Source organism: Chiloscyllium plagiosum, unplaced genomic scaffold (assembly GCF_037043375.1).
Source record: "Chiloscyllium plagiosum isolate Xiang-an unplaced genomic scaffold, Cpla_swu_hap1 HiC_scaffold_9, whole genome shotgun sequence".
Taxonomy (NCBI): Eukaryota; Metazoa; Chordata; class Chondrichthyes; order Orectolobiformes; family Hemiscylliidae; genus Chiloscyllium; species Chiloscyllium plagiosum.
The window spans coordinates 65434649-65456721 of record NW_028270147.1 but is presented as its reverse complement, the minus strand read 5'-3'; the positions used below and the strand labels follow the sequence as shown (position 1 = coordinate 65456721).

The 22073-nt window shown below is 37.7% G+C and overlaps 1 protein-coding gene across 1 annotated transcript in view; it reads right to left on the bottom strand.

The window, feature by feature from the left end:
- The window catches only part of kifap3a (kinesin-associated protein 3a), a 221256-nt gene that overhangs the window by 113705 nt on the left and 85478 nt on the right, over positions 1–22073 (bottom strand). The window contains exons 8-10 of the mRNA XM_087990739.1: positions 20274–20381; positions 19592–19770; positions 10467–10629 (exon numbers count right to left, since the gene is read on the bottom strand). Of these exons, the coding sequence (XP_087846865.1) occupies positions 10467–10629; positions 19592–19770; positions 20274–20381 (450 nt within the window). The remainder of the gene's footprint in view (positions 1–10466; positions 10630–19591; positions 19771–20273; positions 20382–22073) is intronic.

The following is a 22073-nucleotide window of genomic DNA, read 5'->3' as shown; positions in this document are numbered from 1 at the left end:
ATGGAAAATTAGGTGACAGCTGCATGCAACATAACTATTTCACTCTATGATACAGGCTCAGGTCCACATAGCTTAACAGGATTTTTCAGGCTAAGAAAGTGCTAATGAAAAATAACTGTGCACCCAGACAACAACGTATATTCATGTAGTTGCTTGAACATTGAAAAGTATCATACAAGGCAGCATAGAAGAGGATTAGAAACCAACTTCAAGTCTTAGCAGGGCAAGTGACCAAATCGGTGACTTTTTGGAAAACCTTTCAAGGTAGCAAGCAAGGGATTTTTGAGAAAAGGTGATGGTTCTGCTACAAGTTATGGTTTGGAGGAAGGAGGAGATTAACAAGTAGAACTGGGATGGAGATTGTAAGCTTACAGAAGGGAATGCAAGATTACCAAAGGGGCAGAGAAAGGGTATGGAGGGTTTTGTAGGGAAAAAAAAATCAGTCAAACAAAATGGGAAACTTACACAAGGCCTGGTTCAGCTTCAACAACCAGAATGGGGAACAAAATTGGTGACAGGAGTGCAAGGACTTTGGTTGGAGGCAGAAAATAGTGACAGAAATCACTTGATAAACGTTTGACGATAACCTCTAGGCCATAAGATCAAGAGGAGTGAGAATGTCCAAAAGTTAAAGAAATTAAACTCAAATGAAGGATTCCACCAGAATGTTTGTTTTTTTTAAATTAGAAATATTCCCTACAGTGAGGAAACAAGCCCTTCGGCCCAACCAGTCCACACCAACCCTCCGAAGAGTAACCCACCCAGACCCATTTCCCTCTAACTAATGCACCTAACACTATGGGCAATTTAGCATGGCCAAATCACCTGACCTGCACATCTTTGCGACTGTGGGATGAAACCGGAGCACCCGGAGGAAACCCACGCAGACACGGGGAGAATGTGCAAACTCCACATGGGCAGTTGCCAGAGGGTGGAACCGAACCTGGGACCCTGGTGCTGGGAGGCAGCAGTGCTAACCACTGAGCCACCATGCCCGTCTTGAAGTGATATTTATTGTTTGAAATGCTGACTCGTCTAGAAGAAGAAACTATCAAATTCAATCAGACCTCTTTTCCGAAGATATTCTTATGGCTTTCAAAAGTATCGTTACTGCAGATTTAGTCCAATTACTTCTTGGAGTATCTCTTCACAATTCAAAAGCTCCATAGGGGGATGGCACTAGAGTTGAAATACCACTCTTTAAAAAATGTAGCCATTTAGATACATCAGTAGTGGTTACGATCATGCCAATTAGAGGGCTTGGTTATGGCTGGAAAAAATTCCTTTGCCCTGGAATGAGCTAAAGAGGACCCTTGCATTGGAAAAAGATTAACTATAATAAATGAGTCATTGTTTTCTAACTCAAGAGCCAATTAGTCATCTTAAGGTTACACTTTACAATTGAAATTCAAGTCAGCAAACAACAAAAACTGTCTTAAAAATGTAGCTTAAATCTGTATTAAGCTAAAAAATATTAGTCACATCAACTATTTAGCTATCCATATGTCTGGAAAAATTCACAATTCTGTCACTGGAAAGGTTATAATTTTGCTTTTATTTAAATGCCAAAACCTATATTTTTGTATTAATAGCTAGGCTTGTGGTTATGATGTACTCAACAACCTACCAATTAACATATTACGCAAGTAGTGGCAGCTGGTCTTTGGCAATTGAGGCAGGAGCCACAGGAATGAAAATCGTGTGAAAACATTGCCCACTAGAGGTCACTGTTGAATCTTTTTCAGACACATCTCAATTGTCGTCCTTAGGGCTAATACTGCAAACGTAACCCTGCTTTTTTGTAAAACAATGACTAGGAGGTTCAAGGAATAAACTTCAGAGAAGAAAAAGTAATGTTTCTGTCACTGGCACACCTATTGACAGTTTTGAACAGATTTCGATTTAGCTCCAACCAAAAGAATGAAAGAGCAAATAAACATAAAAATTAGAATTTTTTATGCGATTAGGGTCTATGACTTAATTTACATTGAACTCACTGCAATTTCCTATACCATCCACTAAAGCATGGTGGTACAGGATGGGAAACAGCTAGGTCCAGTGGTAGTTAATGGGGTGTTCATCTGCTACTACACTTGAAAAGTTAAGATACCTTATTTTTATTTTCCAGTCATGTTGGGTAATAGATTTTTCTTTGTTTGCCTGTTTCTTGACCATGTTAGTTAAGAGTAAAAGGGTAGTAACAAAATTAGCAAAACTGGAAACAAGTTAGCCCATTCAATTCTGGCCAGAATTGGCATGGGTGGAAAGAACACATCATGGTGATGCTCCAGAGGAAAAAGGTGACTGTTTATATCTACACCCTCCCAGATGGCTCTGCAAGCCCCTATTTAAGTTTCTGCACTCAGAAGAAGCAGTGCAAGGAAAAGCAGCATTTCTCTGGGAAGACTGTCATAAACCTCTGCATGGCCTACTCCAAGATTCCAAGGATTCAGAGGGAAATGGAGGAAATTGAAGAGGTTCAAGAAATAATATTTCAGTCATCTTTTGAATACAGATTTGCTGGATGATTAGAGACTGAAGCTATGCAGAGCAATTCAATGTAATTACAGGTTATGAAGAAGGCTCACGACTAGAAATGTTAATCTGCTTTCTCTCCAGCGAGACCGCCAGACCTGCTGAATTTCTCCAGCACTTTCTGTTTTTGTTTCAGATCTTCAGGATCCACAGTTCTTCATTTTAGTTACAGGCCAGTTGGCCTCATGTCTGCATTAGTTTAAAAATAATTATTTGATTTGGAGATGCCGGTGTTGTCAACCACCTGATGAAGGAGCGCTGCTCCGAAAGCTAGTGTGCTTCCAATTAAACCTGTTGGACTATAACCTGGTGTTGTGTGATTTTTAACTTTGATTAGGGTTGAAATTACCATGTACAAAAAGAAACTTTAGATTAGATTAGATTAGATTTTTTAGATTAGATTCTCTACAGTGTGGAAACAGGCCCTTCAGCCCAACAAGTCCACATCGCCCCTCCGAAGAGAAACCACCCAAACCCATGCCACTACCCTATATTTACCCCTGACTAATACTGTGGGCAACTTAGCATGACCAATTCACCTGACCTGCACATCTTTGGATTGTGGGAGGAAACCCACAGGGGGAATGTGCAAACTCCACACAGACAGGTGGGAATCGAACCCAGGACCCTGGTGCTGTGAGGCAGCAGTGCTAACTACTGTGCCACCGTGCCACCCCTTTTTTTTCCACCCAGACCCATTCCCCCATCCTATATTTACCCATGACTAATGCATCTAACCTATAAGTAACCAGTGCAGATGTCAAAAGGGACAGCATTCTTGTCAAACTTCATAGAACTCTACGGAGATAACAGACTTGGTCACTGGAGGTAGCACAATGCTTGCATATAAATGCTAGGGAAGCAAAGTACCTCTCATACAATTACTAGAGAAGATTAAGTGATATGGAATTCAGAATGACAACTGGATTAAAAACTGTTTGAGAGACAACAATGAGGAGTTACAGATAGGTTGTCCAGAATATTTGGTAATGGGCAGCCACAGTCAGAGTCATACAGCATGGTAAGTGTTATCTCACAGGGTTCTTCTCAGCTACTTCTGATCCTTGGGCTATAACAATGATTTGGATATAGGTCCAGATGGTATTGTGTTAAAATTTGCAGACATCAAAATTGATTGTATTGGCAATCAAAGTAGTACTGCTTACGGAACCAAAAGGAAGGCTCCCATTACTTCTGGTCCAGACGGTTGGGTTCAAGTCCCACCTGTTCCAGACATGTGGCATAACATATCTGACAGATTGGTTGAAAACGTTTCAGCAAACAAAAGGTTATTATTAAAATGGGATGAATGAAGGAGTGAAGGGTAAAATTCAATGTAAGTGTGAAATGATATAATCTTACAGTCATAGTCATACAGCACAGAAACAGATCCTTCAGTCCAATGAGTCCACACCAATCATGTTCCCAAAATAAACTAGTCCCACTTGCCTGCATTTGGCCCACATCCCTCCAAAACCTTTCCTATTCATGTACTTATGCAAATGTCTTTTAAATGTTGTAACTCAACCTGCATCCACCACTTCTTCTGACAGTTTATTCCACACATGAAATCATTGTGTAAAAACGTTACCCCAACGTCTTTTTTAAAAACTTTCTCCTCTCACCTTAAAAAATGTCCCCTTGTTTTGAACTCCCTCACCCTAAGCAAAAGACCCTTGCTATTCACCTTATCTATTCCCCTCATGATTTTATAAACCTCAATTTCCTATGCTCCAGTGAAAAAAGTCCCAGCCTATTTTTAAAAACTCAAACTTTCCATTCCTGGCAAAGCTTTTCTGAACCCTCTCCAATTCCTTCCTATAGTAGGGACAGCACACAGTACTTCAGAAAGGCCCTCACCAATGTCCCGTAAAAGCTCAACTTGACATCCCAACTCCCATACTCAAAGATCTGATCAATAAAGGCAAGTGTGCTAAACACCTTCTTAATCACCATCTACCTGTGATGCAAATTTCAAAGAATTATGTACTGAGATCTCCCTGTTGTACAACATTACACAATTAATGGTAGGGCCCTGGACAAGTCCTGCTCTTGCTTGCTTGACCAAAATACAATACCTTGCATTTACCCAAATTAAACTCTATCACTCCTCAGTTCATTGAACCCGTTGATCAAGATCTCTTTGTAATCTTAGAAAACCTTTTTCACTGTCCACCATACCATCAATTTTGGTGTCATCTGCAAACTTACTAAACATGTTTGCCACCTGCATGTTTTTTCCCATCTTCTCATCTAAATGATTTATATAAATGACACACGAAAGTGGACCCAGCGGATCCCTGTGGAACATTGCTGGTCACATGCCATCCAGTTCAAAAAGCAACTCTCCACCATCACCTTCTGTCTCTTACCACCAAGCCAATTTGGTATCCAATTGGTGCTAAGCATAAACACGAGAGGCATGGAATATTAAGAGAGGCAGTAATGAATGCAAATAAAATCTATCAAAGACATCAGCTACAAGATGCATACTACTGAACATCACACTACATCAAAAACATTGGGGTAATAGAAACACAATCTCATGAGAACATTGCCAGGTTCAAGAAAATACAGAAGGAGACAGACTTGAACGGTGGTGCTTTCTTATTCAAAGAATCAAGATAACAGAGCAATAGGACCGCTGTTTTAAAAAGTGGGATCAGACAGACAGATGAATTCGGAAGAAATATCAACCTGATCATTACCTGTTTCCCTCCACAGATGCTGCCTGACCTATAGAGTGTCTTCAAACATTTACTGTTTAGTTTAGATAGTAGACAGTATCTCAACCTTAACCATGAGAAACAATCACTGCCAGATTAAATGCAAGTATTTCAGTACAGTTAGCACAGCATTTTCTTCACAAAGAGTTGTGGGGGTATGGAATTATGTTTAAGGATGAAACACAATGTTGATCACCACCACTGGATAACAAATGAAGAAAAACAAACTGAAGGGAAGATAAGTAGTATGGTAAGAATTAATTTATTATGGAAGAAAAACATTGACATAAGTGACTCAGCAAATGACCTGTACATACGTATTTCTCAGTATCAGTGAATCTGTGGCTCACATTTGATTTGTATTGCTTCAAGTATAAAACATTGGCGAGTAATCTGGAACAAAATAGAAACTGCAGAGAAACTCAGCAGGTTTGGCAGCATCTGTGGAGAGAATGCAGAGTTAACATTTCAGGTCCAACAACCTTTCTTCAGAACTGATCTGATCAAGGTGTTCAAAATAGTAAAAGAAATTGCATGGGTATAAATAGACAAATTATTTCTTCTGATGGGGGAAAGCCAAGAGCATTGAAATATAATGTTACAATTACATAATTATATTAAATATTTTGGAAAGAAAACCCATCTGTCTGTAAAATAGACACAGAGTCTTAGAAAATTCTGTTCCAGATGTCAGATGGCTATCATGGTGTATTGGAACTAGATAGTACTTACTGGAGGAAAAAATTACAAGAGAGTTTTTGAAATACAACTGACATTTCCAGCAGTAAACCAACTCCTTGACAATGGCTCCCCGAAAAAATAGCTCCTTCTGAGCTCAATACAATCTAACAAAGAGAGCTAATTAAGTTCATTTAAAACAAAGAATTGTGGATGCTGGACACCTGAAACAAATCCAGAAATTGCTGGCCAATTCAGGTCTGGCAGCATCTGTGGGAAGGGAGCAAAGTTAATGTTTTGAGCCCAGTGACTCTTCATTAGATGAAGCCTGTTGCCAACAATGTCTGTTTTAACTGTTTCAGGGCTATTCAAGCCAATGGCTAAAACAGTTAAAAGTTAATTACCTTGATTAAAAAGCAAGAAGAAAGAGCAATGTTTCATGTCTATGCAACCCAGTATTTAAAATAAAAGCATGATATAACAGTTTCTGGATTAAAGCCAATTTCAGGCTTGATCTTGAGACTTCAAGACCAAACCACCAAATTTATGTTATAATCTGACTATGGACTGGTAACTTTCTTCTTAGTTATCAACGTGAGATCCCAAGCACTTACTGAAAGAATAAAGAGATGAGATTCCACTGTTGAGAACAAAACCTTCTACTATACAAAATTAGAACAGGAAGAGAATTTACAATATATACATAAAACACAACTTATAATTCTAACATCCAGAATTAACCTGAAATAGATAACAGGAATACAGCAAAAACTCTGGATACTTAAGATCTGAAACAAAAACAGGAATTACTAGCAAAGTTCAGCAGGTCTGGCAGCATCTGTGGGGAGAAAACAGAGTTGACATTTCAAGTCCAATGACAATAAATAAGAGTCACTTGTTCCATTAAGTGTCTTTCTTTTTCTATGGAAAAGGTGGTGATTATACGGAAGGTGAGGTTGGTTGGTGGCAGTGAAGCCGAGAGGATGAGAGAGGGGAGATATGAAAATGGTAGGTAAATAAGGGAATCAATGACATTAAATTCAATGTTGTGGGGCAGCACAAGCTCAAAAAACAACACCTCATCTTCCACTTAGGGACCCTGCAGCCTATAGTACTCAACATCGAGTTAAATAATTTTAGAGCGTGATTCTGTCCTTGTGTTTTTTTCCCATCACCACACCCAGTCCTATTATGACACGGGTTGCCTTTAGCACAGCCAAGCCATTCTCAGCTCTCATTATCACTTATTCAGTTTCTCTTCTGTCCCGGCCTAGTATCAATAACCACTTTGTCTATCCCTTTCATATCTCTCTCGCTGGGCTCCATCTCTATTTATCCATTCACTTTTCGCCCACCACACCACTCCCCCAACCTCACCTTCAATATAAATTATACATTTTCCTCACTGTTATCAGTTATTATGAAGAGTCACTGGACTTGACATGTTAACTCTCCTTTCTCTCCACACATGGGATGGATACATGAATAGGAAGGAATTAGAGGAATATGGCCCAAGTGCTGGCTAGGATATGTGGAATGGACAAATTGGACCAGAGGATATGTTTCCATGCTTTACATCCCTATGATTCTATGCTACCAGAGTTTCACTAGCAATCTGTATTTGTTTATGAACAACAGAAAATGGTCAAATACTCCAAAAAGCACATCCAAAAGCAAAGTGAGTCAGGACAAATCCCACTGATTTCTCAACAATCCACAGGCATTAGTGACACTGTGGATCATTAAAACTGAATAAAACGTTATTTAAAAAATCCAAATCTTTTTCAAACAACTAGCTTTGAAATTCCCTCAAAACACAGTTCATCACTGATTGCTTCAACGACTGCTCATGTTCTGGTACTTCACTATTGTGTCCTGAAAGTATGGCCCTATGGATTTTGAAAGTGCACTTACACTCTCAACTCTTAGTTGCACTTACTGGTCCAAAGGACTTCCACTGAGTCCTGACTGCAGAAAGCTATCCAACAGTTCTTGAGATTTCTTACTCAGCCTCAACTGCCAATAATCAGTTCCGTACCTCATCAGCACAGCTCACTAGCAGCAATCTTCTGCAAGAAGCCTGCTTCTGGCTTACTTTCTCTCACTGTCTCCAACTAACTGTCCAGTAACAATTGAACTGTTGAGTGATCAAATGGAAACCTCACAACAAGCCACACCTTGTTCATAGTCAAGATTAAGTGCAGCACTTATTTGAACAGTTGAGTATCGCATTCATTGAAATACCTTTTCATGGAATGTTAAAATATTCATAGATTGCTGGCTTTTACAGTATAGCTGGATACAGAAGAATTTCAACATAACCTGTATAAGACAGGGTGAGAATAACCATTTGAAGCACAACTTCCCAAGAATAACTCTGAAAGACACCATCAGGGAAAGAATTCCAAAGATACAAAGAGGAAGGATTTGTGAAATCAACTGTTATCAGGAAGTGTTCAGGCAATTTGCGAGGACCATGATCACAGACCTAGTAAGAAACAAGTTAATATGTCTCTCTCTGTCCCCCTCCCTCAAATCCTGAGAGTCAACCTGACAGGCTGTTCAAATCAAGTCATCAATATAATACTGTATTATATTAAATCAATGCTGCATTCAAAAGCCTTGAAGCCTTTCACTTCAGAAATAGGCTACAATAATCTTATTAAATTGATCTTCCATTCACCTTTAAGAGGTGATACAATGGTCATGTCGCTGGATGAGTAAACCTAAATGTGAACTGTTGAAATCACATGTTTGTTGCTGGAGAAATTTAAATTTAATTAAAAAACAAATGTGGAACTGAAAGCTAGTTTCAGTGTTGCAACCTAAACACTATTATTGATGGCTGCAAAACCCATTGGATCTACTAAAACCCTTTTGGAAAGAGAATTCATCATGTTTACCTGATCTGTTTTACAGACAACTCCAGACCCCCAGCAATCTTATTGATTCTCAACTACCATCTGAAATGATCGAGCAAGCACTCATTTCAGGGAAATTAGGGATGGGTAACAAATACTGGTTTAGCCAGCAACACCTGCAGTCTAAGAATAAACAGTATCATTTATCCTTGTTTACTTTTAATCTTTGTAACTATCACACCTAATTACTTTACAGCTAATCAAATGACTTTCAGCAACAGTTGTGCAATAAACTTCTATCTTTCTTAAAGCATAGGGTTGAGATACTGGTTACTATTAATACTATAAGCCTCACACCTCAGGAAGGTCAGACTGGCACTGGAGCGTGTCCAGCAGAGATTCACACGGATGATCCCTAGAATGGTAGGCCTAACATACGATGAACTGCTGAGGATCCTGGGATTGTATTCCTTAGAGTTTACAAGGTTGAGGGGAGATCTGAGAAACTTACAAAATAATGCATGGCTTAGAAAGGGTGGACGCTGGGAAGTTGTTTCCGTTAGGCGGTGAGCGCAGCCTTAAATTAGAGGGAGTCAATTTAGAATAGAAATGAGGAGACCTTTCTTCAGCCAGAGTGTGGTAGGCCTGTGGAATTCATTACCACAGAGCACAGTGGAGGCCAGGGCGTTAAATGTCTTCAAGGCAGCGATTGACAAATCCTTGATCACGCAAGGAATTAAGGGCTATGGGGAGAGTGCAGGTAAGTAGAGTTGAAATATCCATCAGCCATGATTAAATGGCGAAGTGGAGTCAATGGACTGATTGACCTTACTTCCACTCCGATGTCTTATGATCTAAGATTGAATCACTCAAACGAAAAGCCAACTAGATAAATCATAGAAATTCACAATTCATAGACTATTCCGAGGACATGATTGGTGTGATCATTGCATTTCAACACTTTCTGCACAAATGGTAGTAAAAATCTGAAACGTTTTCTTCGTCAAAAAGGCAAGGATGCTGAGACTATTGGAGTTTCAAGACAGATACATCTTTGTTAAATGTATCAAGAGATATGAAGCAAAGGAAGGAAAAGGGATTGGAGGTGCACAGTCATGACCTAACTGAACAGCTCAACAAACTGAATTGCTTATTGCTTAGTTCTGTTCCTACTGTTTTAATAAATTGCTTATAAACTGCGATAATGTTTTATTAAATAATGAAATTTAATCACATTCCTTATGGATAACTGAAAACAGCATGAGTTTGTGTAGATTACAGGCTTCAAGAAATTATGTAATTGTAATGACATAAGGGCTCCTGCAAATTTACCTTGAATTTCCATAAAATGCAAATGTCAGCATTCTATTAATGCACAACTGAGATCACCAGCAGTGCACAACACAGAACTATAACTAATTTCCTTTAAAGTTTTCATGTGCCAATCTTCCATCTTACCAATCTTTGCATCTGCAGAGCAAGAGGGGTCTTGGCTCAGTGGAGATAAGAACTATTTCCTCGCTTTTGGATCACAACTCATCTAATAAACCCATTTGCTTATTTATTTGCTTTGAAAATCATACATGAAGCACATCATTTGGAATAAGTAAATTGGAAAGACAAAACTGAGAAAATCTAGTCTGCTGGTTATGCTTTTAAAAATTACCTATGAGCGAAGTCAATTTTGGGAGCAGTCCCACTTGAACCATTTTATTCCGAAGACCAGTGTCAAAAGACAGATTCAGTAGCAAGCGCAGTGTAATATTCAGGAGATCCTCATGTTCACAAGGCACCAACTTAGACAGCTTCTCAATGATGTTCAGCTCTACCTGCAAATTAAGAGAAAAAACATACTGAATATTGTTCTCTTATCATGTGCAGCTTTCCTCTTCAAAGTCTTTCATCCAACTCATTTAACATAAAGCTCACATATTGATTTTCATGGTTATGGGCTAAAGTTCAGAGGTTTCAAAGTAGTTTTTTTAACTGTAAAAACACTAAGGTGATTTGTTAAATAGATCTCACAAACATAAGTATCAATCGTCAAATAACAGACTAATTAAAATGGTACAAATGATATGCATTTTACATATGCTACACTATTGCAGTTTACAGAAATTGTCACACTTGAAAGTGAGGAAATCAATAAACCATTCACAAAACTAGTTTTCCAGCACACAGATCCACATACATATCTTGCATCAATACAACTTCAATTGAAAATACTTGTTTAAAAAATAATTTGTTTTTCCGAAAACTGTCACAGTTAAATGTTATTTCAACAACCCTGACCACACAAAAGGTTTAGCACATTGGTCAGATAAAGTTTAAATTTTACTAAATAAAGTCTCCTCTCATGCTAAAAGCAAGAGTCATTTAAATACAGCATCCAACAAAAAGATTCACTGCTACTTCTGCATGTTATTGAAATAGTGCTGAAGAAAAAACATGTTATTTTTCACCATTTGCTATGGTTTTATATTTATTTTACTGCAGAAGTCCGACTCCAGTCTTCAAAATGTTTGCAAAAACAATTGCCACATCATCAGCTCAATGGTTAGCACTGCTGCCTTACAGCACTTGGGATCCAGGAGTAAGTCCAGCCTTGAATGACTACCTGTGTGGATTTTACATGTTCTCCCCATGTCTGCACGGGTTTCCAATTTCCTCCCACAGTCCAAAGATGTGGAGGATAGACGCATCGGCCATACTAAATTGCTCGCAGTGCCAGGCATGTGTAGGCTAGGTAGATTAGAAATGGTAAATGAGGGGTTACAAGATAAACTAGGAGATTGGGTGAGATACTCTTCAGAGGGTTGGTAATAACCAATGGGCTGAATGGCCTCTTTCCAACTAGGGATCCTATGATTCTCTCTGTTTCAGCACAAGTGCAGACGTTAATTCAGACAGCTAAAAAGCAATGTTGAGAGAAGTCAGTAAAGGTGACTTCAAAATATGCTTAAATTTTAATCAAGTCTTTATTTGGGAAATATCAAACATTCTTTGTGATGGTAAAAAATATTTACGTAGTACTTGTAAGACAATGACAGGTCAAGGAAAGGTCAACAGTATGTTTTGCCAACAGCAAAATTCTTTCAGATACATTATTAAAGAATCACCCACAGCACCTAAACGTACTCAAGTTTTGCATATATAACCGTAATTTTACATGCTAGACTGGGGTGTTCCACCCTGTTACTTCAGGATTAGTGTCCAGATAGCAAGAAATGAAGTCAGAAAGTTTGGCTATTCAAAATGAATCATCACTGGCAGTCCTTTACAGGCAGGGATGCCTTTCTTTCACTGTCATGGTGAGTTCGCAGATGGTTGTACAGACCGATGAAGCTTCCGTAGGCTCTGTTAAGGCTGTGGGACGGGGTGGGTGAGATGTTGGTGTGGCAGTGCACTCCTTATGCTGCTTTTGCCTGGTTTCTACCTTTTCCTGAGGACAAGTCTTGAGATGCTCGATGCCTTTCGGGATGCTCCTCCTCCATTTTGGACGGTCTTGAACAAGTGACTCCCATGTGTGTAGGAATGCTGCAATTCACCAGCAAAGCTTTGAGGTTATTATTGAAGCACTTCCTCTGTCCTCCTGGAGCATACCTGCTGTTTTGGAGCTGGGAGTAAAGCACCTGCTTGGGGAATGTCGTGTCAGTCATGCAGACAATAAGCCTTGCCCATCATAGCCGGTCAAGGGTCGTCCGTGCCTCGACGCTGGGGATGTTGGCTTGGTTGGGGACACTGGTTTTACTGTGTCTTTTTTCCCAGTGGATTCACAGGATCCTGCGCAGGCAGCATTCGTGGCAATGCTCCAATGTTTTGTTGTGTCTGCTGTAGATAGTTCAAGTCTCAGCTATACAGGAGAGAGAGAATCACTACAACTCTGTAATCCATGATTTTTGTGTCAGATCTGGTGTTATCCTCAAACATCCTTTTCCCCAGGTCAAAGGCTGCACTACACACTGGAGGCACTGCTGGATCTCTTCATCAAGAGCTGGTTTGGCCAACAGGACATTCCTAAAGTATTGGAAGTGGATAACATTCTCGAAGGCCTCCTCATGGGCCTTGATCATCAGGGGTTTGTGCCATAATGCCGGGCCAGGTGGATGTCCAGGCAGAGATCCATTCTCTCATATGCCACTGTGAAACTGACGATAGTCTGGGGTACATGCTCTGAGATTGTACGTAAGCAAGCATTATCTGCATACTGCAGCTCAATGATATTGGTTGGGGTGACTTTGGTTTTAGCTTGAAGGTGGCAGAGGTTGAATGATTTCCCGCTGGTTTCCTAAGTCAACTCCACTCCAGCGGGGAGGTGAATATTGCAGCAAGGTAGATCAAGAACAGTCTTGCAGCGATGACGCAGCCCTGTTTGAAACCAGTCTGAATTGGGAATGAGTTGATGGTGGAGCCACTTGTCATTAGCATGGATATTGTCCATCTGCAAGAAAAGCTCTCGCTTCGAGCAAGATGTTTATATGAATGCTCCATCAAATGTACTTCCATAGTTTGACTGCTTTTCACCAGCTAAAGTAAAAAAAACTTTGCAAATCCCAGCTGAACATTGCTCTTTTAACAATATATATGCTTTGCTATTAGTACATACAGATTCAAGCCTTAAGAGTGAAAAAATCCCCTCTAAAAAATTGGTGTATTGCAACAACTTCAAGTATTATATTTTTATTGTGAATATCTAGATAATAAATTCCATATTCTCTATTTCACTAGATTTCAATTATACATTTTAGCACCTTCAAGGAGCAATTAATTTTTGTACCATATTTAAATAGATTTTCTGGAAACCTATAATCCAATGCAGAAAAGAAATCCAAAGACAGAGGTGTAATTCTGTTTAAATGCTTGAAATAAATGATTAATACTTTTGGTGAATTATCACAAGACACTAAACGTCAAAGGCCAATAAACTATTTGCCAAATTAAAACACATTTTGCTTTTGAGATACAAAATTAATTTCAATGGATTTCACCAATGAAGTTAAAAGTATTGTATTGCACAAAATGTGAAGTGAAAGGGCATAAAATATTAAGGATTTAATTGTGCACAAACAGTTTAATTCTCGAACAGTGAATTTTCCTATATATCCAGATGCAATTTGACTCTTTTTGATTCAATCCATTTTGATTCTTTTAATGCAGAATACTTTGTTGATACATTAAAATGGAACACAAGGTGAGAGAATATTGAAGTCCATCGAGATCAGCAAAAGTTTATAAAAAGCAAATTACTCCTTTTCTGCCAACAAGCTTGTCTTCTTACAATACTACCACAGCATTCAACTCCCTTCACTGAACACTTTATATACGATCTAATTAAAACAATTTCTGGTGCATTGCCCATTTTCAACCAATTCATACCACGTGTACACAGGTGGGCTGAAAAAGAAATTGAGAACTTGTGAGGGCACCGCACGTATGGGGGTCCATGCACAGATCATCTGGGTCTTAACCTGAACCATCTGCATGTCCAAACCACTTTCCCCGTAACTCATTTTGAGCACTAAATGGTGCTTAATGTCTTTATAGGTTTTTCTTGATGCAAAAGCATTAGGCTAATGACAAAACACATTGAAGAAAAGCTGGATTTAATTACAATCAAGTTAAGATTTAGCACATCATTACAAAGCATTTAAGGTCTTCAGACAGTCATGTGTAATCCCATGGTAGTTTCACATTTTTAATACCTCCAGGAAAAAAGTTAAAAAGCAAACAAAAATGTTTCATAATGTAGTTTTCACAATTAAGATTATTAATGTTTAATATGTAAACTACGTATAAAATCCTTTGATTAATATGCAACCTAAGATATAACAGAAACTCCCATTTATTTCATTATTTTCATTGGGATGAAACAGAGTTCAATACAAAAGTAAAATTGCTTTTACTGCACTTGCGCTAACTCTACGCTCAATTTGGCAAATGCATAGGGGACTATTATTAACTAATACTAAATTGACTAATTGGCTTCCAGCAAACTACAAATGAGTCATTTTCTATTTGCTTAAAGAAAGTCAAAAAACAACCAATGAAAGCTTCCTTTGATGCTACAACATTAAATTGAAGCAATTAAAACTTACTTGAGGCCAATAAGCTACCTTTTTTTAAAGTCATGATTTTCAGGCAGAGAATAGTTTTTTTTAATAATTATTTGTTTTGTCCAAATACCTAGAGTAAACCAAAAAAAAGTTGCGCTCGCTCTCTTTCAGGACACAATAAACTAATCTATAGTTGTTAAATACATTAAAAGGTACTCCACCATTCAACACTAAACAAACTTGCATTCAGAAAAGTGGCAAGATTTTGAAACAACTACATGTTGCAATTTTGATAAATTCCTCTGTTACTCATACAGGATTACTTCCAGGTGTAACTTTTCAAAGACTTCTAAAGCTGATTAAAAAGAATGAAAAGCCTGGAAAATTTATGAGTTGCATTAACACCATTTTCTTCCCACCTCACGAAAGAAAAAGTGGACGTCCATTTAGTTAAAATAAAACAAAATAAAGAGAGGAAAACGATCTCTGCACTTTTTATGGAAAACCATTGAGTGGGTCTGCATATATAAATGCTCGCTAGCATTTAATAGCATGTAGAGTCACAGCACAGAATGATTTAGAACAACAATCTCGGTTATGTTCGCTGTAAGGCTAAATGGGGTTATTCACTGCCAAGTGAGGTACGTCAATGTACAAACTAGGCAAAAACAAGTGAACATTTAACTTCTCAAAAACTGTAGCTATTCCAGACCATTTAATTACTCTTAAACAAACCACCCAATAATTTCTCGTCTTCCACAGGCACCCATTATGAATATGCTTTGTGTGAAATAAAATAATACATTACTTCAAATTATGAAAACTCAGTTTTATCTTGAATACTTGAGCACATTATGCAGACGACCACCACACTGAGTTAAATAACTGGTCCCAGCTAAAGACAATAGAAGCATTGTAATTGATTTCAGCACCTTAATGGCTAGTGATGGAAAAACGTAATAATTATCATCCCCAATGTCCACAAGTATATGAATAGGAAGGGTTTGGAGGGATACAGGCTGCGTACTGGCAGATGGGACTAGATTGGGTTAGGATAGCTGGTCGGCACGGACGGATTGGACTGAAGGGTCTGTTTCCATGCTGTACATCTCTATGACTATAAGTGAAAAAAAGGATCTAACTCAGTTCAAACAGCACACACCATGTTCCAAACACTTGGCCTAGGAATATGCAAAGAATGCAAAGAGATACTGAAGGATTGTCAGAAACTCTAAAGTTATATCATAAAGATGAAGTCAAAAAACTACACTGTGAAACTGTGTTTACACAATATGTTTGAGTAGGCCTTTAAATATACTGATTTTTCTAAATTTCCTTTCAAACAAATCATCTTGAAACTTCATATGTATAGAAGTCTATGCACTATTATGATGGCTTAGATGGCAGTAATTAATTATATTTGTCAAGAATCAAATATTTTTATGTTACTTAACAGTAATTTTTTTTAATCTAGTTAGTCAGATGAACAAAGAAGTGATCAATGGTTTGCAAAGATGAAAGAGGTAGAAAATGAAAGTAATAGTAGATAATATCAATTTCTTAATTCAAAGATCTAACCTGTGATATAGTACTGAACAGTAAATACACAATGTCCGAAAAACTAAATCACAAAATTAATTTACATGCTTATGCTAATAACTATATCCTGAAAGGGGCACATTTTCAAACTTTAATAATAGAATTTTATTTTTGCACTGGTCATGAACACCGATCAAATGTGAAAACATTTTCTTTTCCTTCCTTTTAATGGTTCATAAATTCTGACTATTTCTTGTTAATTCACTGTTATATTTCCATATTCTACGGTTCATGATTTCAATTTATTTCAGCTTGAGTGTACTTGGAAAGATCTGATAAATCATAATACTTTGAGGAGACTTATTTTTAAAATGCGCCTTTTAGATAACTTTGTTAGCTATGGTATATTTTACACTAAGTTGAATATTTATATTAATTACAAAATAAACAATAACATTTGGGTAAGGAACAGAGGGACTGACAGCTATATCCAGTATTAGAAATCTTTCAATGTGGCGGGGCAAGTCGATAAGACTATACAGATGAAAACAGGATCAAGGGCTTCCTTCGTGTGGAGAAACTTGAGAAGTGAAAATCATCCAGTTAGAATAGTAGTGGTTTAGGATTTAGGACGATTGCAAAATTCTGAGGAGCTCCCTCCAAGATTGAATGGCAACTAGAGATCACAGATTTAAAATATTTGGCTAAAGAACTAGAAGAAAAATATGACAGCCTTTTCACCCTGACACAAGTTATAAGATGTCAAATGTTGAAAAGCAGACTTCTTTGGAATCCCAAAAAAGCAATTTGGAATCTTGACAAGGAATAAGTTTCAGTCACCAGTAAAGCTTTGGAGTGAAAATGAATGATATAATGGGCTAAGTTACCTCCTTCTGTGCTATAAGATTCTACAACTAAAAAAAGTCCTTCATCTTTTGTCCCTTCATCATACAGGTTGACTAGAAAAATAGGTTAACAATATATATGTTTAGCAGACCCTATGGGAGCCTTCTTATGGTGTCATGGCAGTGCCTTTACACCTGGACCGAGACTTGCTCCAGAGATGTGCAACAACATCGGAACAAATTGATTAGAAAACTTAGGCCCTATTGTCTGTCTATCGTTGGACCAGGTGGCCAGAATTCAAGTCCCAACTGTTCCTGAAGGTTTTTAATAATGTTTCTCAGAACGTTGGTTAGAAAAATAGGTTAAAAATCTTTTTTAAAATGATAAAGCAGACTCTTCTTCCACTTCCGTGGTCATGTTCATGCCCGAGTGTCCTTGGAGATGGAGCACCTTGTGTCCATCAATGCTCTCAATGTCTTTAGAGAGAGGTGGGCAGCACAGGGATTATAGTACTTTATCTCCTCCTCCAACTCTTTTTTGATTTAGCCCTTTGCCTCTCTCCCTCAGTGCTCCTTACTACTGATGGCTTGCAGTACCCATAATGGGTTTTGCTTGTAAATATTTAATTGGTTACGTAGGTGATTACAGGTGATGGTTAAAAGAAAAAAAAAGAGAGAAAAGTCAGTGATTTTGGTGGTGGGAATGTTGTGTCTAATAGGTCAGAGTAAAATTTAAAAAAAAGACCCACAGCCTTTAGAGAGGGGTGGGCATCACCAGGGATACACTGGTGGGAAAATCACTCAGTTGTGTGCAATAGCACTTCTTAGCAGAAGAAAGAAAAAGCAGACCACTGCTTTTGAGAGAGAGATGAGCTTTATTTCCCCAATCCCAATGCCATTTTGATTTAGTCTCTACATCCCCCTCACTTTTGATGGTTTGCATTGCCCATAACAGACTTTGGTTATCAATATTTTATTGATCACATGGGTATTTTATTGGTGGTGGTGAATTTTTTTTCTCTTTTTAAGCAAAAAGAGTCACAGTGATACTGGTGGTGGGAAAGTCATTCAGTTGCGTACGATAGAACCTCTGGGTTAAAAAAAGCAGGGCTCTTGTGGTGTAGTGGTAGAGTACCTGGTTGTATCTCTGGGCTGTGGAGTTCTGGGTTCAAATCCCACCTGCTCCAAAGATGTGTCGGAACATCTCTGAACAGATTGATCAGAAATATTTATAAAGGAGAGCAAGATGATTAACAGTTAAAAACAAAAACCAAACTCATGGGAATTTGGTGGTGAGAAAATCGTTCAGTTGTGTGTATCAACACTTTTGAATATCTGAAAAAAAACAGAATCAGAGAGGGTCTTGTAGTACAGTGGTAGCATCCCTAACTCTGAGGCAGGAGGCCTGAGTTCAAGTCCCACTTGCTCTAGAGGTGGGTAATAGCATCTCTGAACAAGCCGATTAGGAAAATGTGCGTGTGCGCGCGTAAATGCATCTACAACTGTGTGTAAATATTATATACAAATAGATAAAGCAGTCTCAGTCACAGTGATTTGGTGACGTGAAAGCCATTCGGTTGTGAGAGAGAACATTTCTGGATATATATAAAAGCTGACTCAGACAGGTCTGCAGAACTGCCTGTACTGGGCTGGAATTAGCCTTTGTATGCAACAAGTAGTGGCTCTATTTTGGCATTCAACAAACAATGTTCCGTTCCAGTCAGGCTTCCTGAGTTATTACACCACCTAATAATAGCCATCTCCTTCAAAGTATACTTCAATAACTGAAAAAATGTATTTCCAAGTCAAAACATAATTAACTTATTCAAAATATTCATGCTTATTACCCAGCTAATATTGGAAATTGAACATGCTTACTAATAACACTGTTAGCATTCATGGATTTGGCAGAGTAAATAGTAATGTAAAACTTTAACTCAGTTTGGTCTGCAAGTCAAATGAAAAAGATGACTATAACAAACTTTTTTTGTTTTAAAAGTTCTGTTTTTGTTTTTTTTTTGGATAATGGTTGACTCCATCTGATTCTGATCTTGAGATAACCAGTCAATTTCATGACTTTGATTTGCTATCAGTGTTGCTAGCCAAAATCTGTAACAACTAAAAGTGATTTCTTGGCCAATTATGGATATCGTTAGTTAAGATCAGCATTTAATGCTCATCCTCATTTCACTGGGAACAGTGTGTCATATCTTATTCACATACTGGTCTGATTTGAATAGTTCAACTTCATTCTGACATTTGAGAAAATTTACTTAAATGTGATAAGAAAAATGTGAAATTTTGTTTTTATATAATCCAGTCAATATATAAAGTAGGGACTCAAGACTACCTACCATATCATTCTTGTTCTCCACAAATACACTGAGTTTCTTTAGAAAGGACATCACTAGGATCAGCAACTCAAAGTTTTCTCGATCAAGTGATTTCACAAGCATGTGAACGATATTTTTGTTCCTCATTTTCAGTTCAGTCCTTGTGTCTTCAGCCAAATTTAAAAGAAGATAGAAGGCAACTAGAAAAGAAATACTGGAAGTGATTTTCTTTTTAAACAATAAAATCCATGGGATTCAGTGCAATCATTAAACAATTCTGAACTTTTCGTGTAAAACATCATTAATTTATACAAACACTAAACAAAAACATGAAATTAAATCAAATATGCCAAACTTAAGTATGATTGAAGTGTTAAACATAAATGAAATAATTTATTTTAAAATAACTGTTCAATGGAACTTAAGTAGTACTTAAATCCATATCTAAACTATCATACATATAAAGACTTTGCTTTCACAAACAGGTGTCAAGAATGTATGAGGGATGGTAGAGGTGAGACTTTTTCAATTAGTTATTCCTAACAAAATCATGAATGCCCATAAAGGAAAAATGACTGATTTTACTAAACAAATATAATGCAGGAAACCCTCCCCAATAATTTGAAGAAATATGCCACATCAGAAATTCCTTCATCCTGTTTTTAACAATTTACTTTTTTGTTAGAAACAAAATACCACCTACCTCTCAATAATTGCTCTTGCTTGATAACCAAACCCTGATATTTCTTGTATGTTTTCTCATAGTCTTTCTTCAGTACATGGTTATCAGAATCATCGTCAAGTGAAGGTTAAAGTTAAGGTATAATCACTTCCATTATGTTAATTTCTGTGTGATTCAGAGTACCCTATGAATATAAATCTATCATATAAATTAAAATCTTTTGTCCTAAGAAAATTGCTATCGTTATTTATGTAAGCACAGTAATGGAGAAAATATTTCAACGCAAGTACCCCTGTATCTGAAAATGATGTAAGCTTAATTACATCACCTTTATTCTTTCATGAAACGTGAGCCATTATTGGTAATGCAAACATTTGTTTCCAACCCTATTTGTCCTTGAATATGCTAGGCCATTTCAGAGGACAGTTAAGAGTACAACATGTTGCGGTGGATCTGCAAGCAAATATAAGCCAGAACAGGTAAGGATGGGAGATTTCCTTCCTTGAACAGCATTAGTAAACCAAACTGCTTGTTTAGTTTTATATCATTAAAAAACAAGTTCTGGAGAAACTCAGTTGGTCTGATAGCATCTATAGAGGGAGAAAAACAGTTAATGTTTCGAGACCAGTAACCCTCTGTCAGTCACTGAACTGAAAATGTTAACACCATTTCTCTCTCTACAGATGCTGCCAAACCTATGTTTCTCTAGCGCTTTCTATTTCAGATTTCCCAAATACACAGTCCTAATATTTTATTTGAGGGGCTTTTTACAATAATTGACAATGGCTCCACGTTCATCACTACGGAGACTAGCTTTTGATTCCAGACTTATAAATAAAATTAAATTGCATCAACTACTATAGTGGAATTTGATCTGATGTCTCCAAAGACATTTTTTTGGCCTATAACGGAGTCATTACGGGGAGTCAGGCAAGTGGAGTTCAGGTCACAATTTGAATAAGGATTAGGCCATTTGGTCATTCAACAAGATTAAGGCCAATCAGATTACAACCTTAAATCCATAACCTTTCAGCCCTTTGGTTAACAAGAATGTATCTATTGTGCCTTAAAAATATTCAAGGATTCTGCTTCCACCACTTTTGCAAAAAGCAAGTTCCAGAGACTGCCAACCCTCCAACAGAACTAAAATTGCCTCGTTCTTGTTCTAAATGGGTGACCCTGGCTCTTGATTCTCTCAACAGGAAACCTTCTCTCTCTATCAAATTCAGAACAGTGCTCAAGATCTTTCTGACTTCCATCAAATCACCTCTTACTTCTAGACTCCAACTGATAAAAGTCCTATCTGTCCAGATTTCCATCATTATACAATCCACCCAGTCCAGGTGTTGGTTTAGTATAACTCTGAATTGATTCCAACACACAGCCTTCCTTAAATAAGGTGACCAATACTGAACACAATACTCCAGATGGGATCTTTGTGTCAGCAGCAAATTTGGCAACCATTCCTTCCATCCCTTCATTAAGTCCCATATATAAATTATAAACACTTAAGATCCCAACATTGACCTCAGCAGTAGACGAATCATTACGTCTTGCCAACGTGGGAAAAAGATCCATTTAAGCTTACTTTCTGCTTCCTATTAGCCAACCAATCCTCTATCCATGCCAATATGCAACCCACTACAATGAGGTTGATTTTCTCCAGTAACCTCTCAATGCACGTAATGCCTTATCAAAACGTAGAACATCCACCAGTTAACCTGTAGCCACAGCACATTATTTCCTCAAAAAGATAGAGTAGTCAAACATAATTTCCCTTTCACAAAACCCGTTGACTCTATATGATTATCTAAGTACCTT